We start from the raw sequence: 20,233 nt of genomic DNA on the forward strand, positions 1-20,233 counted from the left end.
AGGGGCAGTAAAGCTACCCTTCCACATTAAGTGTAGAAATCCAGCTTGGTTGACTTCCTCCCCACTTTGAGAAGGACGACACTGAGGCCCAGCGGGGTTAGGTGACTCTTCAGATAGGGTTGGTTGGTCCTGTAGTAGGAGCTCCCTTCCCGCCTCCCCCGAGCTCGTGGCACCCTCCACACAATCTCCCAGGAGCTGGGACATTCACCGTGGGCTCCACCCTGGTTTAGACAGTACAGCACACACAGGGTGTCTCTTCTCAATTCTCTTCCAGTCCTGCTCACTGAAGAGCAAGTCTCAGGTGGGTGCTAATTCAACACCTCTCGCTCGCTGGTCATTTCCAACACAGCAGCTGGTTGAGACAGGAGGATGACAAGAGATGATGGCTCGGATCCATGAGGTGGGAAGGGACTCAGGATAAATTTCACTTCCTACTCTACCTGGCCGGGACCCCTTGGCCCCTTAACCCTCCCACATAAACGGCTCTCTTCCTCCAGAGCTGGTGCCTGCTCCTGGCCCTCTCCCACCCCTACTTCCTAAGGCTCAGGGGAGACAGGGAAGGCGTCAGCAAAGGTCTGCAGGCCTCGGAAGGAGGCTGGGTTGGGGAAGGAGGGGGGAACAGGCCACTGATCACGCCTCCAGTTCCCAGGCATCTGGGGGTTTCTGTTGCTACCCTCACGATAGCAAATCCTCCTTTTACAGTTGTGGAACCTGATGCTCAGAGAGGGCAAGTGATTCACTCAGGGTCACCCAGCTAAAGCCAGACTGCATGGATGAGGGTGAGGATACGTCCAGAAACTGCTCTTGAGTGCACTTGTTGAGGGTGGTGGTGGGGGGCGGGCTTGAGTGAACTCAAAGACCCAGAGCAACAGGCCAAGTCCCAGGGAGCACACGTGTAAGTCGGGGTGAGTTTGGCCCAAGCACCTGGCATCCCATTCCCCTCCCCCATGCAGCTCTGTCCCTGCCCTAATGGGAGGGAGGGGGAGGGAGTCTCCCCAGGCTATGCCAGGAATGCAGCTGCAGCAGGGCCAGCGGGGGAAAAGGGCAGCCTGCTGCCCAGAGGGTGGGTGGAAGGGCGCTGCCAGGGTGGGGAGGGGGCCTCTTTTCTCACCCCACCCATTCCCCAGAGGCCCCTCCTCCTGGGCAGCACGGGGCCAGGTGGCACATAACTCTTTCCAGGGGCAGCCCCAGCTCAGGAGTGGGAATCTGCTCATCCCCAGACAGGGCGAGGGGCAAATGTGGGGAGAGGGGGCAGCTGCTGTCAGCAGCTCCTCCCACCACCGCAGCTGTGAGCTGAGGCGATTGTTGAAAAGAAATGTGTACCCAAACCCCAGAGCTCACAGCTCCAGGGCAGCTTTCTGGGCCAGGGAGGTGGGGGAGCGACTTCCAACCAGCAGGAGCGGGGGCGGGAAGGGGGGCGGGAAGGGGGGCGGTGCCCGTGAAGGACGAGAATTCCAGCCGCTGTTTCTGCATCCTTGTAACAGGCCCCTGGGCTCAGACTTCAGGTCCATTGTTCTCGGAAGCCAGGATTTTGAGAGATGGGGCCTCTGATGAGCTCATCTGACAGATGAGGAGACTTAGGCTAGATGCTCAGCTACGTCTGCTACACCTCAGCTGCCCAGCTCCGGAGCCCGAGGTCCTAACCACAGGGCCAGGAGGCCCGCTCTCAGCCGGCTCAGGACCCGCACGGCAGTGGGTTCTCTGGCACAGAGGCTGTGAGGGATCCAGCAGGGGTGTCCAGTGCAGCGGCTCTTGGTGGCCTTGCAGGGGTGAGTGCAGGCCTGTCCCCTGAGGTCTAACTGGGGGCTCCCAGCTGGACAAGCTCAAGTCCACAGGGGCGGGTTCTGCCTCCCCCGCCCGTGCCCTATAACCTCCCCGTGCCCAGAGGAGGTGGCCTCATGCTCCCCGCTGCGAAGGCGCAGCAGATGAGAGTGACAGGGAGCAGGGGGCAAAGGGGCCGAGGCCCAGGGAGAGAGGAAGGATGGCGTGCTGTGCAGAAAGCCAGTACCACTGCAGTCCCGCCCTGGGTGCCCAGCCCAAGGCCGGGCGGGGTGGTCTTTCACTGGCAACTCACTTTCTGATACCCCACACAATACAGGGCAGGAATAATTTCCTCCTTCTTGATGGAGAAACAGGCCGGAACTGCCTGTGGTCACCCAGTGGCACCTCCTGCTCCCTAGCCTGCCTTGTCCGCTGCCCCTGCAGGGACAAAGAGGGCAGTGCCCAGCCTGCCTGCCTGGTGTCTCCCCGGGGGGCATTTTTTGAGCACAGCTGAGCTCTTTAGAAGAGGGGCCCAGACCTCCGGGCAAGGGGACGGGCAGGGAGGAAACTTGAGAGGCTCTGGGCCAGGACGACAATCCTGGGGACCTCCTGTGGATCCCTCTGCAGCCAGACCCTCCACACCCCTACTCTGGGGCAGGCCAAAGGGAGAAGGGAGGCTCAAGGGGGCCCCAGGCGACTGGGGGGCAGAGTCCTGGGAAGGAACCCAGCACCCATGGTGTCGAGGTCGGCCCTGTCCCAGGGGCGGCTGCCCGAGGGGCGCTGGTTCCGATCCAGGTGCTACTTGCCCAAGTTCTCAGTGACTTATGTGAGGGTCGTGAAAGGGTAAAACTCATTGGGCAAAATCAACATCTTTGCTAGGCAGCCCCTGATGCCAAGGGGTGTGTGTGTGTGTGTGTGTGTGTTTGTGTGTGTGTGTGTGTGTGTGTGTGTGTGTGTGTGTGTGTGTGTGTGTTTAGGGGCAGGGAGGTTGGGGAGCTGCAGTTTGCTCTGACACCTGCTGGTGGCCTCCAGGAGCCTGAGGGAAGCAGGATGCGGAGAGGAGGCGGCCAAGCTTTGAAGACACCTCCCTGAGTACCTGCTCAGCCTCCTCCCTGCCTTCTGCCACCCCCTCTCCCAGTCACCGGCCTCAGGGTCTTATTCTTGGCCAGCCACCAGGGTGGAAGGGCTCCAGGACACACGGGGGTGGGGGGTGGGGGGCAGGGCAGGGGGCTCAGCTGTGACCCCCTACGCTAACCAGCAGAGTGACTTTGACCTTGGGCAGAAGATCTTCCTCATTAGTTAAATCGGGATCATTATCACCTTGTGTTGTTGACAAAAGATAATTTCATTAAAGTGCTTAGCCTAAAGCTCTTACCCTGTGCCGAAGAGTTCAATGAAAGAAGAGTTAATTCAGTGTTAACTCCGCTATCCAGGGGGATCTGGGCAGGGGCTTCTGCAAACCCCTCAAATCACACTAGTTCAGTCTGGTTCCCAGGACGCTGGCCCCCCAATGGGAAACCCTGCCAAGGACACAGTGAAGGAGCAAAAGAGGCCGTGGGACAAATGGAACAGGTGTGCCCAGAAGCCAGGAGCAGTGGGCGCTCCGTCTACCTCTACTGGGGTAGGCTCTGAGCCGGCTGGGTTCCAGGAAGCAGGGAGAGACATGTAGGGTGTAGTGTGGGGTAAGGAGCTACAACCTGGTTTCTTGTCCCACAAGGAAACTTGGGTCCTGCCCAAGAGGTGATGGAAGGTATGATTCAAAAATTGTTCCAATAAAATCCCATGCAGAGCTGGAAAGTCAGACGATCCTGCACCTCTAAGCAGGCAGGGCCCCCCGGGCTTGCTTCCTGGCCTTTTCTCCTGTCTTTTCAGAACTCTCCGCCCTCCACTCTCTGCCCCAGCACCCCCATCCCAGTTTCCCCTCACTCTTTCCAGCATGGCTGAATCTGTCCCCCAGCTTCTAGGACCAGGGAGGCTGGGCCATGGTAACCAACACTCCCTTCCTTAGCAGCACCTAGAGGGGCTTCCCGTGAATGCACAACATGAAGGGTTAACTTTGTCAAGTGCACCCCAGGCCCGGGACCTCCGGCTGAGACAAAGCTGCTGCCCTCTTGGCCTTTCTCTAGAGCTCCTCAAGGTCCAGATCCTGGCCTGGGTCAGAAACAGATGGGGGTCTCCCAGCCTCTTGTCTCCCCGCAAAGGGGCTGGGATTGACTACGTGGTAGATGAATAAAAAAGGAAAAAAAGCAAGGAAAGCACTGTTCGCTCTCCCTGGGAAGTGAGCTCCTTGTGCTGGGTCCTCTCAGGGCCTGGGGGAGGCACGAAGCTGGTCCCCCCATTGCTCCCAGTGGGTCTCCACACCGTCTCTTGGGCCAGCCCTTGCCCCTCTCTCTCAGCCCAGGGACAAAGGAAGAGTGAGAGGAGGAAGAGAGAAAGTGCGTGTGAGAGAGAGAGAATGACAGAGGCGGGGAAGGTGAGTCAGGTATGACCTGGATGTGCTGGAGAGGAGCCTGGGCAGGGCCCGGGGGAGGAGGGGGAGGGGAGGCTTCTCTTCCCCTTGGGTGGGGGCGGGGTGGACGGCGGAACAGGCCTGGGGGACTTGATCCCTCTGCCTTGTGCCGAGGGCAGCCCAGGGAAACTGGGAGGACCCCTCCCCTGAGCAGGGCTGGTGATCTGCCCGTCCCCAGCCAGGCTCATGTGACAGTCCCCTCCCTTCTAGGATGATTCTTTCTTGCCTCCCCACCCCAGGCCTGCTCAGCTCTCTGTAGAGTATTTTCTTTCCAACCTTCAACCCCTAAACCAAGCCCACAGATGCTGGCCCCAAGGACCCCTCTTCCTGCGGTCCTTCCAGCACCGTCCACTGGCTGCTGAGCCCAGAGCCCGACATGCTGCAGCTCACTCTCTGGTCCCACCCTCATCCCCACACCCTCCTCATCTCCCACCACAGCTCCTCCTTTTTCAAGTCGAGGTCCTGACTCCACCAGCTTCCAAGGTCCCTGTCCCATTCAAGCTGGCTGTCTCCCCCTCCATCCTGCCCTCGTGCAGAACAAGCCCAGGTCCCCAAAGTTTCCAGAGAAGTCAGCCGTTTGTACTGAGACCTTCAACCTGTGCCCGTGGCCTGGGCAATGAGCAATCATGGCTGAGTCCGGCGTCAAGGTCAGGAGACCAGGTCCAGCGAGCCCTCTGGGGACATAGTGCGTGGCCTATGCAAGCCTTTCCCCTTGATGCCCTTCAATTTCTCTTTCAGTCACAGGCCTGCTTGAAGGGGATAGGGCACAGGACAGCTTGTCCCAGCCTCTTCAGTGAAGCACCCCAAGGCGTCTTTGCCCTGGGCTGATGGGCTTCCCCAGAGGCAGAGGCGATTCCCACGTGACAGATGCCATCTCTAAGTTCCTGGGGTCAGGGCCTCAGGAGTCCTGGCAAAAGGGGCCCAGCAAACAATCAGTGGGGGCCTCCTCTGGTCACCTGTGTCCCTTGGGTGTGCTTCTTGCATCTCTCCATATTGTAATAACATGTCTGGGGGGAGATTTGCCCTCCACACCAGATTGTGAGCTCCCTGAAAGCAACGGCCTGTCCTGTTGGTCTCTTGTTCCCAGTGTCCAGCACAGGTTGGGGACATTTATGGACATATACACTTATGTCTATTACAGGAGGAAATGACGCCATGACATTAAGAAAGGCCCATGATCCAGGTTGGAGGGAAATGACACCCAGGTCTGGTTCTCTCCAGAGCCCCCAGGCAACGCTACCCCTTCCTCCTCTTGGCTCCACTGCCACCTGTAACTACCCAGCTCCTCTAGGACTTCCCTAACCAGCAAATGGGTGTGCCTAATCACAGCAAGATGCTGGTCTCTGAGCGCCAAGAGAGGTTTGTCATCGGGCTCTGCAGCCACATGCTACAGAAGGCTCCAGCCCTTTCCCTGCTGGCCTCAGTGACTGGCTCCCATGCCGGTCACTCCTGCGAGTGGTCGCCGGCACCTGGGGCAGCTCTGCCTTGTGCACTGGCCAAGCTGGGTGTGTCTGGGCCTCCTGACCCTGTCATCGTGCCCTTCTCAGCTTCAGGGGTCCCTGTGGGAGACCTCCCTCTGGGGTTTTTGGAGCCTGGCTCTGCACAGATCTCGTGTACCGTTTCCCCAGACCCACCATAACCTCGGCCCGGGTTTGCTGCCCCAGGTCGTGCTTGTGAGCTGTGGGCACCTGCTCCTCGGTCCTCATCTTCGCTGGGCAAACATCATGAATAACCATAGCCTGTGGCTCCACGCACCCTCTCCTCGGCCCTGGGAGCCCCGACCATCACCCCACCCTGTCTTGTGCCCGCTACCTTGTCCCAGTCCACTGCTTTGAGCTTTGGCTCCATCGCAGGGTCTGTCTTCTGAGTGCTTGCAGAGGTCACAGCCCCATTCTCCACGGAACCCTGGGGAGAGAAGACACAAGGGGATTATCCACAGTGGGCGAGGGAAGAGAACCCCCAACTGCCCCACGATGAGGCAGTCAGGAGTGGTGGGAGCACCATGGCAGGGCAGGGTGGGCGGAAATCAAGGGCACCGAGTGCACTTGAAAAAGGGTAGACACTGATGTGGGTGGTCTTAACCTCTGCACTTCTCTTCTCCCTGAAAAAGGAAATAATACCCATAAAAACAAGAGGCAAAAGATCTGGGGGAGGAGAGAAGCTGGCAGAGAGCCTGGAGGGAAATGAGAGCAGTGGGTGGGAATGCCCTGGCCCAGAAGATCTCTGCCAGCCTTTTCCCAGGCTCCTGGCAGGTGTCAGGTAAAGAGTCACAGGGTGGCACCAGGGGACCTGGCAGGCTCACTGGGCCACGCCCAATGACTACGCCACCTGCCTCTCTCCCTGGTAATTCTACAGAGCTCGTGGGCCACAGGCTGGGCAGCTAGGTCCACGTGCCCACAAGAAAGAGAGGCAGCAGAGCGTGAGGGAGCCGTCCCTCCAGGAACTCCCAGGTGTGGGTCAGCGGCCACACGCGGGGCGGGACTGGCAGAGGAGAGCCCAGATGGGCTCAAGGTCAAATGGAAGGAGCAAAGAGGCAAAGGCAGAAGGAAATGGAATGTACTGGGAAAATCACATGGCTCCAGCTGGCCCTGACGTCATGTGAGGTGAGGCCGGAGAGCGCAGGCCGGCACGTAGGTAAAATGCAGGCTTCCCTCCAGAAAGGGTGGGGAGAGCACTTACCAATGGGGGGGGGGTGTCCTCTGAGTCCCTGTGACTAAAGGAAGCTGTGGTGGCCATGGAGAAGGGGCCCTTGGAACCTGGATATTGGCAAGAACCCAAGAAGAGTGTTTGAGCAGCAAGTTGGGGTTTCTGTTGCTATGATTCTTACATTTTTTGCTTCCAAATGAACCAAGAGAACTTGATGGTGACAGTGATGCTGTCATTTTCTGGGAAAACACATATGTAACCCAAGTAAAAGCGGGCTTTCATGGTCCTGTCTTGGTCTGGGTATCTCAGTATTTTTAGTCTTTGTCACCATGCTAATACCTGAATTTATCTAAAAAGCAACTCTGATGATCTCTTGATGATGGAGTGGATTTTATAGTATTTCATACAAGGAAACTCCCTAAGTATCAAATATAAATGTCATATAAGAATCTTGTCCCTTCTAATTCTGTTCTACCCTTGAAATACCTCCGAACGCCTCCAATCATGGACCTATTGGTTCTCCCTCCCTCCTGGATAGTTCTTTTCTCCTGGTCACCCCAAGTCCTTTCTTAAGTAGGGTGATCTAATCCTTCTCTGCACCTCCAACCCCTCTCATTCACTACAACTCCATCCATCTCTCTCCACAAAAGGCTTGTCTTGGGGTCCACCCATCCCAAGCAGGGAAGGGGTTATCACTCGAATTAGCATTTGATGTTTTTGTCTGCGCTACACTTTTCAGACATCCCTGAGTGGCAGACACAGACCTGTTTGGGGCACATGCATCTAAACAACCACTGGAAGCAGAAGAAATGGTCATTACTTTCCAGCACTGGGCACAGAGCACTCGTGTATCCAGCCCGTGCTTCTGGTCACCTAAGGCTGGGCTGCTTTCCGAGAGTTCGAGTCCTTGGGAAAGTCTCCCTTCTGCTCAGCTGGCTGCCTCAGTTTCCAGGGACCACTCCTGGCTCTTCCCCTCTAGGACTGTACAGGCTCTTTTTCACCTGTCAGCTTATACATACATGAGGACCACTGCCATCTGCTTTTCCACAAGACCTCCTTAGGACATAACAGGGTCTCTAAGCATAATGATTGGTTCCTGCTCCTCTTCCAAGGTGGGTGTGATGGGACCAGGCCAGAACCCAGCAGGGCTCATGCCTCCCCCACATGGAACATCCTATTTCAGCCCATGGGAACTGAGCTCCCATTGGCACTTTGACCTCCATCTTTTGCGGCTCATTCACTTAGCTTATGGCCACCTGAAGCTTTTTTCATGGACTGCTGCTGCTGGTGTGGTGTGGAGAGCTTGTGTGGCCCAGGAGGCAAGCTGGACCTGCAGACCCACTGTGATGAACACTGGGATGCCCGGAGTAGTGATGAACAGAAGGGTAGAAGGCGGTGGAAACCAGAGAAACCCTAAGAAATGGGATGGTCAAAAAAAAAAAAAGAAATGGGATCATCGGGGGGAGTTTGCAGGGACGGAAGCCCTGGTTCCACATCCGCCTCCTCTTCAGGGGCTAGTGGTCTCAGTGAAGTATCACTATGGTCCCCTGCCTCTTCCCTTAATTCTTCCCTCCTACAAGGATCTGATCCACACCCACTGCTGTCACCCACTCATCCACAGACATACGTGTTTGAACATCTGCAACGTGCCAATCACACATCAGCTCAGAAGACTCTGCAACGTCTCTCTAACACTGGTCCTGCTCCTTGCTCCAGGAGTACGTTTCCAACAGCTGACATTATAGTCTGACCCTCTGACCACATTCCTAAGAGTGAACACACTATCTTCCTCTGTAGGTTGGCTTATCCTTGACTTCCTTGTATTTAACGTCTTTCCCCTGTATTTCCAAGCTCTTCTCCTGTCACGCCTTTGAATTAACCCTAATTTTTCCCTCTCACCGGTAGGGACGACTTGCCATTTTCTAAACATGCCTCGCGTTTTTCTTCTCAAATGTCATCCTATCTAGCCTGATGACAACGGTTAATATTCACGAAGGCTTACCATGTGCCCAGCCCTTTCATCTTCATAACAACCATATGAAGGAGGCATGATTATTATTCCCACTTGACAGATGAGAGGGCCAAGGCATGAAGGAGCCCCACAGCTAATGAGGGGTAGAGCCGCAGTTGGGCTCCAGAATATTCTCTTGACCACCATGTACTTCTTCCCTAACCATTCTAGCCAGAAATGAGCTCTTCATTTTCCAACTTTAAAAAAAGTCACACTTTCCATGTGTCCCACTGCCTCAGTTGGTATTTACAATTTCCTGCCTCTTATTGTTTTTGCATGTTTGGGCCATGATCTTGTTTGTCCAATGGTGGACAAACAATAGATTCTAACAGGCCAGGAAACTACTGTTTCCTCTCCTCAAGTTACCTAGGGTGGGCTCTTGAAAATATTACATCTCCACTCATACTTCTTGAGTGGATCATGTTTCAGTGTTGGCTCTTTGCAGAACAGCCACGATCCCCTGACACTCCAGACCCCTGAGATGTGGCAGGAACCTCAGGAGATCCTGGCTGTGCTGCTTGGGGTGGAGCCCTGAAACTCTGCCAGGCTCATGCTCCTTGGAAATATATAAAGAATGGGGGGTGAGCACATCTGCTTGGAAGAGAGAGGTCGCCCAGGACACTGAACACACCATCTTAGAATGCCACCCCGGGCTGGGTGGGGTGGTGCCCAGACACAAGGGTCAAATTCCAATAATCTGGGCCATATATTCTCAGTGCCCTTTGGCCAAGTCCATAGGATAGGCATGAGCAGAACTGAAAGTACATTAGTCTGACATGAAATTACCAGCATCTTATTTTGCCAAATAAAAATATTAAAAAAGGGGCTTCCTTGGTGGTGCAGTGGTCGGGAATCCACCTGTCAATGCAGGGGACACAGGTTCAAGCCCTGGTCTGGGGAGATCCCACATGCCGCGGAGCAACTAAGCCCGTGCGCCACAACTACCGAGCCTGTGCTCTAGAGCCCGTGAGCCACAACTACTGAGCCCATGCGCCACAACTACTGAAGCCTGTAGCCCGTGCTTTGCAACTGCAGTAAGAGAAGCCGCCGCAATGAGAAGCCCACGCACTGCAATGAAGGGTAGCCCCCGCTCGCCTCAACTAGAGAAAGCCCGCGCGCAGCAACGAAGACCCAGCGCAGCCAAAAAAAAAGAGTAAATAAAATAAATAAATGAAAAAAACATATATTAAAAAAATATTTAAAAAATTATCAGCAGCAGCATTTCATAAATGAAAGAAGTAGGTAGGAAACACATGCTTGCAGAATAAAAGGCAGTTCTTCCCAAGGAAGGGCATTTGGCAAATTTACAGGGGGATTAAAAAGAAAAAAGGTTCCATTTAAAAATATTTATTAATGCAGAAGAAATTACAACCTAAAATTTTGTTTTGTGAGCATTAATTGTATGTCATTGTTTTCTTGGTTCATGGTGGTCGGTGTGGGTCTCTAGTCTCTGTGTAACCGGAAGTAGATCAAATGCTCTCTTTGTTCCAGTTCCAAGGTTTTCTTAACAAATTACTAAAAATCCAGTTTCACAGAGAGATGTTGGCTGAAAATGAAAACAGAACTTTCAAGGGTTTTTTTTTTTTGTTGCTGTTGTCGTTCAGCTGGAAATACTCCGGGTGGAATGAGGGAAATGGAGGGTGGATCCCCGTGGCTCTCTGCCTCTTTCCTGAGAGCCAGGAGGAAGGGGAGCGGCTCCTGCCCAGCACCGGGCTCACCAGCTTGCTTCCCCAGCCCTGAGCAGTCAGGGACTCTCCCAGGACGCTGCCCTTGAATCCTGCACCAGCGCCTGTCTGAGGGCTGGCACGGGCCGTGCGCTGCCATGGAGGGTGGGGAAAGGAGAGGAAGAAGGGACGGGAGAAGGCTGTTTCCTCCTGCCACCCCAGCTAATCACAACTTGAGGGTCCTGGAACCACCAGGCAGTCATGTCGTGGGTGATAGGCTTTTGGCCAATAGATCGCAGACTGACAACAGAACCAAGGTGCTTTCTGGGTGGCCTCTTCGGGACCACAGCCCTCCATGGCAGGAGCCCAGGTTTATTAACCACAAGATTGTACACAGCTCCAATACGGGAGGAGATTTCAAGGAGAACCACAGCAAGCAGCACATGGGCGCTGCCAGGAGCAGAAATGCCCTCAGGTACAAGGAAGTGTCCTCTAGTGCGTCTTTTACTGACTCTTTTTCTAGAGTCTAGTTGTGAGTTTTCAAAAGGTCTCCCATTCCCACTAGGGGGCTGCTCCCATCCGAACCGGGGCGGGGAGGCGGGGGTTCCAGGACCCGAGTCCTGCTGGGAGCCGCCACACCACACACGCTGATCTGGGCCATGGTTTCCAGACTTCCCTGCCCCGTGTTTATTTTATGGTTGAGCTGGGCTCACCCTTGAATTCCATGGGCAAACACCATCTATGAATCAGAAGTGTGTAAAGGTCATTCCTAGGGACTAGGGTACAACTCAGACTCTAAAAGACTTTTTAAAAAAAGTTTCTTGGAAACTTCCACAATGCATTATTTAAAAGACTCTCCTGATCCTGGAAGCAAGCCTGAAAACCAAAAACCTTTAAAAACCAAAAAGCAGCGGCAAGTGAAGGATACATGTACTCTTTTCCAGGTTTTGGAAATTGTTCTGGGTCCTGCCTTCAGATTGCATTAGCTGCAGACTTTGGGGAAGGGAAGTGAGTAATTCTGTAGTCAGACTCACAATGGCTTTCACAAGAATAATCAGCCCAAGTGTTGATGGATGTGGCTTGACATGCGGCGTCCAACCCACCTGCGTCAGATGACAGCTTTCCTAGAGGGTCTACCCGAGGGACACAAGATTGTCCCAGGGTAGCAAGAATGGAGCTGAAGACCCACCCCTCCTCTTGAGCCCTGCTGACCTTTCCATCCTGGGAAGGCAGGCAGGAGACCTGGCTAGAAGCGCATTTTACGGTCAGGCCCAAGGCTGTTTGAGCCTAGCAAAGTATCGATAGTTCAGGGGCTGAAAGCATCTTGCTTTCCTATGCATTTCCCTGTGACTGCCTCCCAAGCCAGAATGCAAGCTCCATGAGGGTAGAGACCCTGCTGCCTTGCTCACTGCTCTGTCCCTGGCAGCTGGCACGGGGTCAGCACCTGAATACGTGCTGAATGGTATATTTGAGTAGATGGTGGCCTGTTTAGGGTCTGGGGGCCCAGGCAGGCAGGATGCCTACTTGAGGGGAGAAGGTCAATGTGCCCTGCTAAGGAGACTAGGTAGGCGGGCACTGCCCACCCTGAGCTGGGAACCACTGGACATGCTGGGCAATATGGGGGAGGAGGTGAGGAGGGCATTTTGATCTCCTTAGATGCTCCCAGCCACAGTCCAAGGCTGCAGGGAAAGAAGCCAATGAAACAGCAGCACCAGCCCTATTTTCTCCCAGTACAGTGCCAGTTCCCGGCTGCTAATGAATCAAGATGTCCTCTCAGGTCAGCCCAAGCCACTGCTCTTGTCTCAGGGAGATGGTCCTGCTGACACCACCGGCCCCTCTCCTGGGCTCCCTCGGCCGCCACCTCCTCTCTCACACTGAGTTCAATGCCCTCGGACCCGAGCTCACAGAGGACCCAGGAGTTGTCCCCTGCCAGCTCGCTGAGGTTCCAGCCAGTTCCCCCAACATGCCTGTCTCTCAGGGAGGCAGCCCTCGGGGGAAGAATCCGGGTCCAACCATCTATTCCAGACCCTGCAGATTCAGCTTTAATAAAGAGACAAAGTTCTAGACCAGCCTCCCTCATCGACTTGCTTTGTGACCTGAGGATCTTCCTCTTGGAACAAGAAGCGCTTCTCTCTGGCAAAGGCACCCCAAGTTCCTGCTCTGGCCTCAGAAGGTGGGCAGGTGCCTTCGATGAATGAAGCAGGCAGAGTGTGGTTCATAATACAGACTCATTTTATTTGCGGACTAAACACGTAGGAATATTCTTTTTTTTTTTTTTTTAATTTTTTTCTTGTGATGAGAACTTTTTTTTTAATTTTAATTTTATTTATTTATTTTTGGCTGTGTTGGGTCTTCGTTGCTGCACGTGGGCTTTCTCTAGTTGTGGCGAGCAAGGGCTACTCTTTGTTGTGGTGCGCGGTCTTCTCATTGCAGTGGCTTCTCTTGTTGTGGAACACAGGCTCTAGGTCCACAGGCTTCAGGAGTTGTGGCTCGCAGGCTCAGTAGTTGTGGCTCACGGGCTTAGTTGCTCTGAGGCATGTGGGATCTTCCCAGACCAAGGATCGAACCCGTGTCCCCTGCATTGGCAGGTGGATTCTTAACCACTGTGCCACCGGGGAAGTCCCCGCGAACTTTTTTTTTTCAATTTTATTTTTATTTATTTATTTTTGGCTAAATACATAGGAATATTCTTTACTTCTATGAGGAAAGATGCTCACTCTCCTTTTTCTTAAAACACGAGGCACCAAGAAACAAAAGACAAGCAAAAACATGAGGAGCCCTTTTGCTAGAGACAGCAGTACAGAGAAAAAAAGAAATGCAACACGTGCAGTAATCTATGGTCATTGTCGTGGGGTCTTGGCATGGGGGAGGCTGTGGGGGATGGAGGGGACTGCAGCAAACTGGAGGGGGTCACACCCCGTGGAAAGGGGGCAGCCCCGACTGAGGTTCAGGTCAGGTGAGGATGGGGCCCAGGGTTGTCAGACCTTCCGACTTCTAAGAAAAACTGCAAAACTAGATTTCTCTGTGAAATCTCCAGATTTCAAAATTTGACTCCTGTTTAAAACAAACACACGATGTGGGCCAAACCAACCTGCCTGAATACAAACACAGCCCTTGGTCCGCCAGCTTGAAAAGCCCGGGTGAGCTGCAGCCCTCCTGCCCCCGGGACAGCCTCAGAGAAGGATGGGCACGGACGGGCAAGAGCAAGGGTTTTGCCCTCCTGTTCCCACAACAGGGAATCCACGGGGAGCCCACGTGCACCCACCCAGCTGTACCAACGCCCTGAGTGGGCTGGTGACAGGCGGGCAGCACTCGAGGACCAGAGCCCCAGCAAGGCTCAACGAAGGGCAACTCGGGCCTCTTTCTCCCTCCAGGCTAGCCGAGAGGAGGCAGGGTGTCAGGAAGCAGAAGTGGGTGGTGGATGCGGATTTTTACTGGCGCTCTTCCCCTTCATGGTGTCTGGCAAGGAGACAAATCCGTGAGGGTGAGGGGATCGCAGCGGAGACGCAGCTCTGCACCAAGGACGTTCCCTCCGGGGAGGGTTGACTTGATCCTCCCCATGCCTACCCCACCTCTAATAAATTCCTATGTTGATGTCCTAACCCCGAGTCCATCAGAACGTGACCTTATTTGGAACTAGGGTCACTGCAGGTGTGATTAGTTAAGGTGAAGTGATTAGGGTGGGCCCTAATCCAATGTGGCTGGTGCCCCTATAAAGAGGTGAAATTTGGAAACAGACACACACACTGAGAACACCATGTGAAGAGGGAGGCGGAGATCAGGGTGAAGCAGCTGCAAGTGCCAAACCGCCAAAGATTGCCAACAAAGTACCAGGAGCTAGGGAGAGGCCTGGGACAGAGTCTCTCCCACAGCCCTCGCTAGGAACCAAGCCTGCCACACCTTGGTCTCAGACTGCTAGCCTTCATAACTGTGACACGTAAATTTCTGTTGCCTAAGCCACCCAGGTTGTGGGACTTCGTTATGGCAGCACTAGCAAACGAATCCAAGCTGAACCAGTTTCCCCTGGGTTTGCCTCAGGGCCACAGAAGGAGAAGGAATCCAACCAGGAACGAGAACAAATGATGGAGGCGTCCAAGGAGATGTGGAGACAAGATCTGAGGAAGCGGCAGGAACCAGGGTCTTGCAATCAGCACAGCCTTCCTGCCAGGCCCTTGGTGGCAGCCCACACAGACGGCACTGGGAGGGGTAGGCATTCGAGTACAGCAAGTCCCCTATGTATGAAACTTCAAGTTGCGAACTTTCAAAGATGCGAACGTGTGTTCTGTCAATGTCAGGCGTGAGTGAAATTGCAGCTTGCCCTCCGTCTCCTGTTGCTGGCGATCCTTCAGCTCTACCATCTCCCACCTCCTCTCCCTCCTCCAGTCAGTAACTCTTCTTGCCTGTTCCCTCGATGCCAGCCCCTGTATGCCAGCTGTTGTACTGTACTACTGTACTTTTCAAGGTACTGTACTGTAAGATTAAAAATGTTGTCGTGGGGCTTCCCTGGTGGCGCAGTGGTTGAGAATCTGCCTGCCAATGCAGGGGACACGGGTTCGAGCCCTGGTTTGGAAAGATCCCACATGCCGCGGAGCAACTAGGCCCGTGAGCCACAATTACTGAGCCTGCGCGTCTGGAGCCTGTGCTCCGCAACAAGAGAGGCCGCGATAATGAGAGGCCCGCACACCACAATGAAGAGTGGCCCCCACTTGCCACAACTAGAGAAAGCCCTCACACAGAAACGAAGACCCAACACAGCCATAAATAAATAAATAAATAAATAAATAAATAAATAAATAAACCCAAAGTTAAAAAAAAAAAGTTCTTTATTTTTTGTGTTTATTTTTTATGTATTATCTGTGTGAAAAGTATTATAAACCTATTATAGTAAATACTATATAGCTAATTGTGTTAGCTGGGTACCTACCTAACTTTGTTGGACTCATGAACAAATTGGACTTATGAACGTGCGCTTGGAACGGAACTCGTTCGTATGTAGGGGACTTACTATACCTCCCTCCCCAGCCCACCGTTCCCTGTCTAGCAGCCAGGGGTGGCCTTGCTCCCCTTCTTCAGGGCCTGGGAAGTCACTCCCCAGCACCTGGAAGCACTGTGTTGGGGAGGCAGGCTGAACGGGGCGGGGGGGTCCGGTGTACCGTGACCCCCTTTAGCACAAACCTTGGCCTACTTGGCGATCCCCACCCCCTACCCAGCCACGAGGCTTCCGGGACAGCTGCGCCACCTCCACGGTGAGTGCCATTACCACCACGTTGCACGTGTGGCCAACATCTCATCGGGATCAACACAATTCTCCCTGAGGACGTGTTCCCTGGATGAGGGAAATGGAGGCACAGACAGACCAAGTCACTGATTCAAGGACTCGCAAACAGTTGCTGGGAGAGCCAGCCAGGAATCCACTTCCAGGGCTGTCCCTGCCGAGGTCCTTCCCACGTCCTCTTCTATCCCCTCTGGGAGGACTCACCGGGATGCTCCAAGCCCCTGCCCTGAGCCCCCAAGCCCCTCTCTAGTGCCCCAGACCATCCCCAGAGAGGGTTTGCTTGGATGGTGCATGAGGGGGAGAGAAAAGAGAAGAACAACAAAAAGCCTGCCCTCTGCATGGCAAACAAACAAGCCGACTGCAGAGGCAGTGAAAGGAGGCTGTGTGCAGCGGGGCGGGGGCTGCAGGAGGCGGGGGAGCCGGCATAAAGGAATGTTGTTTGGGAAAGCCGGGGCTGGGCACCGAGGGACAGACAGATGGCCTTTTATCCCATGGCCTGGGTTCGGCCTGAAAACCCTTCTTCTGAAATGAGGGGGTGCCCCAGGCCGTGTCCAGCTGCCCCCCCCGCACCCCACGGAGGCCCAGAGGCCCATGTGTCTCAGGATACCTGGGTCGCACGTGGCCCAGGCAGGCCCTGGAAGGAGGAGGACAGTAACCACGGCAAGAGGCTTCCTTGGGGAGAAGCCAGTGTTAACAAGCCCACCCCCGGGCCCCCCGGGGAGCAGCCTCTCTGGAGCTGGTTGTCTTCTGCAGCCAGAAACATGGGGCGAAAATGAAGGCGGCAGGACCTGCTTGCTTCCGTCTCCAATAAGCTGCTGTGCGATGAGGTCCAAATCAGAAGCCAGGCCCAGCCAGGTCCTGTGGCCTATCCAAGCCTTAAAACATTTAAAATAAACCGCTGACGTGCACAAAACCCAAACCAAAACAAAATCCATGCCTGGCAAATGACAAGCCACAGAACTCCCAAAGCACACGCACGTCCCACTCGCCCAGTCACTGCAAGGCAGCTAGCTCTGCCAGCCACTCTCCCTGTATTCATGGTAGGCAGATGAAAGGAAAAGAGGAAATGAGTAGGAATAGGAAACTTGCACCTGAGGTGTGCCCCACGCCTCTCTCTCGGAAGACGTGGGGATGTGGACAAGACATTCCGAGCCTCCTGGGTCCTTGACGTCAGTTTGCTGTGGACCCAGCATTGCTCTTACTCATGAAATGAGCCCCCTTGGATGACATGACCAGCAACCTTGTCACCAGAAGCAGGAGCCAGCATAGGTGGGCATTCCAAGACATCAGAAAAGGGGGCCAGTGGATTGAAAATAGTAAATTACCACTCAAAACTCGCCAAAGCACCCCACAAGTTTTCAGGCTACTAACTTGATTCTCTACCAAATCCTGCCATGGACCATCTGTATCCAGGAAGATCCCTTCTGCTCTAGCCTCTAACCTTAGATGAGGGCACCATTTCCAGGAAGTCACCAAGAGTCAAGCGGACACAATTTTTTCCCAATGAAAGCCTAACTCAGGGATTTGGAACAGCCCGAGGGGAAAATTCCATCTGGGAGCCTGGGCTGGGGAGGTTGACCTGGGCATGGTCGGGGGGGGACCAGGGAAGCTCTCTGAGGCTCACCTCCTTGGTCCTGCCTTACAAAACCCTGCCTCGCCTGCAGTGGTAGGATGGGTGGGACCAGAGCTTCAACTCTGATGAGCTGCGTCAGCAACTGCAGGAAATGAGCTCCTCAAGGTTTAGCCTTTTGCAGATTCCACGGGACATTTCTAGACTGTGGTCTCTCAAGTCTCAGACCTCAAGGCACCTCAGGTGGGCTTACAGAATGTGCTATCCACAGGGAAGACACACTTAAGCCATCTAAAATATATTATCTCCTGACTGACCCAACTTCTATAAAAAAAACAATTTCAGATGTAACACTCCGTCTGTAAGGATTAATCTCAAAACACTATTTTGCTGTTTTATTAAAGGAGAAACAAGACCATTGATTAACAAATAACCTCATATATCACTATTCTGGAGACAAGATTCCTAAATGTGGCTTTTATAATCTAATAATTTAAGAAAGAAAAATACTGTTGTTCTCCTTTGTTTACAAAAAATGGCAAATGATTATATTGCCAGGAACAATAAAAGTCACTGAACTGTTTTGTAAACAAAACAATAAAAACAACAACAAAAAACAACCTGTCTTATACCCACTACTTCTTTTTACTTATTCAAGCAATTTCCCCCTCTCCCTGCTCAGGCATGGAATCTTCTCCCATGTGTAGCTGAGGATGTTGATGCTCAAGAGGTTGACTGGCTTAACCTCCAGGGACACAGTTAGTTCAAGAACACAAGACTGCTGAACTCTAAACCTGTCTTCCACCCTCATTTATTCTGACAACTTCCAAATCCACTGCACATTTCTCAAACTAGCCAAGTCTGCACAGTGAGCCCTAGAACTGGTACTGCCTCATGAGTAACAGCCTACACTCCACGTTTTATGCTCATCTGTTTATACTCATCACTCTAATGATGCTCAGCCCCAGGGGATGATGCCCTTGATCAGCCTCACGGCAACTTGTCCTTCTGGGTGGCCAGCGCCTCTCTGACACGGCCACATGTCAGGGACATCACTGAATACACGATCTGGTGTGATCATGTAGAGAGAGAGCACGAAGGAGCCATTTGAGAAGGATGCAGGGACACCAGCTTTCTGGCCCCGAATCACCAGATTAGGATGCCACTATCCTAGAGAGAAATGCCTTTGTGACTCTGGGCCACAGCTCAGACCAACGCTTTTTTGCCCAAGAGAACTTTCTGCAATGATGGAAATGTTCTAGATCTGTCGTGTCCAATACAGTAGTCACTAGCCACAGATGTCTACTGAGCAATTGAAATGTAGCTAGTGTGACTGAGGAACTGCATTTTTATTTATTTAATTTAAAATTAAATTGCCACATGTGCCTAGTGGCTACCATATTGGACACCAGAGTTCTGGACTCATATATTCAACTACTATTTGAAATCTCTACCTGGGTGTTTCCTGGGCATCTCAAACTTAATAGGGTCCTAGTGAACTTTAATTGCCCCATCCCAAACCAGGGACCCCCATCCCAGTATTCATCATTCCACAAATCAAACCATCTAATTGCTCAGGTCAAAACCTTGATGTCACCCTCAACTCCTCTCTTTCCCTCACTCCCAGTGTTTAATCCCTCAGCAAGACATTTCCAATTTCTATCTACTTCTTTCTGTCCCAATGGCCTCCCAGTCCAGGCCACCTCTTTTTGTCATCTGGACAACAGTGATGGCCTCTTAGCTCTCTTTCTGTTTCCACTCTTTTTAAATTAATTAATTAATTAATTTATTTATTTATTTATTTTTGGCTGTGTTGGGTCTTTGCTGCTGCACGTGGGCTCTCCCTAGGTGCGGCGAGCGGGGGCTACTCTCCATTGTGGTGCGTCGGTCTCTTATCGCGGTGGCCTCTGTTGTTGTGGAGCACAGGCTCTAGGTGTGCAGGCCTCAGTAGTTGTGGCACGCAGGCTCATTAGTTTTGGTGCACGGGCTTAGTTGCTCCGCGGCATGTGAGATCTTCCTGGACCAGGGCTTGAACCCGTGTCCCCTGCATTGGCAGGCGGATTCTTAATCACTGTGCCACCAGGGAAGCTCCCTGTTTACACTCTTGACTCCCTTCAGGCTACCATCCACATGGCAGCCAGAATGATCTAATAAACTACAGACCAACTTTGTCAGTGTTCCGCTTCAAGTCCTCCAGCCCCTTGTTCTCAGAGTAAAATCTAAGGCCCCTACAATGACCTGTGAGCCCCGCTGAGGTAGGGCTCCTGCTTACTCCCCACTTCAGCCCACGCCACACTCCCCGTCGCCCACAACACTCCAGCAACAGCAGAGCCGCCTTTTGGATGCCTGATGTCACCAATCCTGCCAGACCCCAGGACCTTTGTACTTGCTGTTCCTCTGCCTAGAATGTTTTTTCACCCAGTTCTTATGACAGCTCCTTTTCATCCATCATATATCAGTTCCCCAGAGAAGCCTTCCCTGACCATCCCCATCAGAAGCTGCAGCTGTGACTCTGTCACAGCCCCCTGATCTAAAATATATTTTCTGTCTGTCTGTCTATCTATCTATCTAAAATATATTCTGTTACAGCTCTTGTCACCACCTGTAATTGTCCTATCTATCTCCCTCCGTCTACTGGTAGGTACTCCCCATGAGGGCAGCGACCAGTTGTCTTTTTATCCCCAGTATCGAGCTTGGTCTGGGCATGATGAGACTATATCCACTATGTTTGCAGGTGAATAGAGGAAGGAACGGTGGGGAGAAAGAGGCAGCCCTGCAAGCCCCTGGGACCACTGGG

The 20,233-nt window shown here is 53.3% G+C and overlaps 1 protein-coding gene across 2 annotated transcripts in view; it reads right to left on the reverse strand.

The window, feature by feature from the left end:
- FA2H (fatty acid 2-hydroxylase) overlaps positions 1-20,233 on the reverse strand; it is a 54,124-nt gene that overhangs the window by 17,580 nt on the left and 16,311 nt on the right. The window contains exon 2 of one of the 2 annotated variants that reach the window (XM_036834807.1): positions 6,083-6,175. The exons of the other annotated variant lie outside the window; for it this stretch is intronic. Coding sequence (XP_036690702.1) covers positions 6,083-6,175 — 93 coding nt within the window. The remainder of the gene's footprint in view (positions 1-6,082; positions 6,176-20,233) is intronic. 2 annotated transcript variants of the gene reach the window in all.

Source organism: Balaenoptera musculus, chromosome 19 (genome assembly GCF_009873245.2).
Source record: "Balaenoptera musculus isolate JJ_BM4_2016_0621 chromosome 19, mBalMus1.pri.v3, whole genome shotgun sequence".
Taxonomy (NCBI): Eukaryota; Metazoa; Chordata; class Mammalia; order Artiodactyla; family Balaenopteridae; genus Balaenoptera; species Balaenoptera musculus.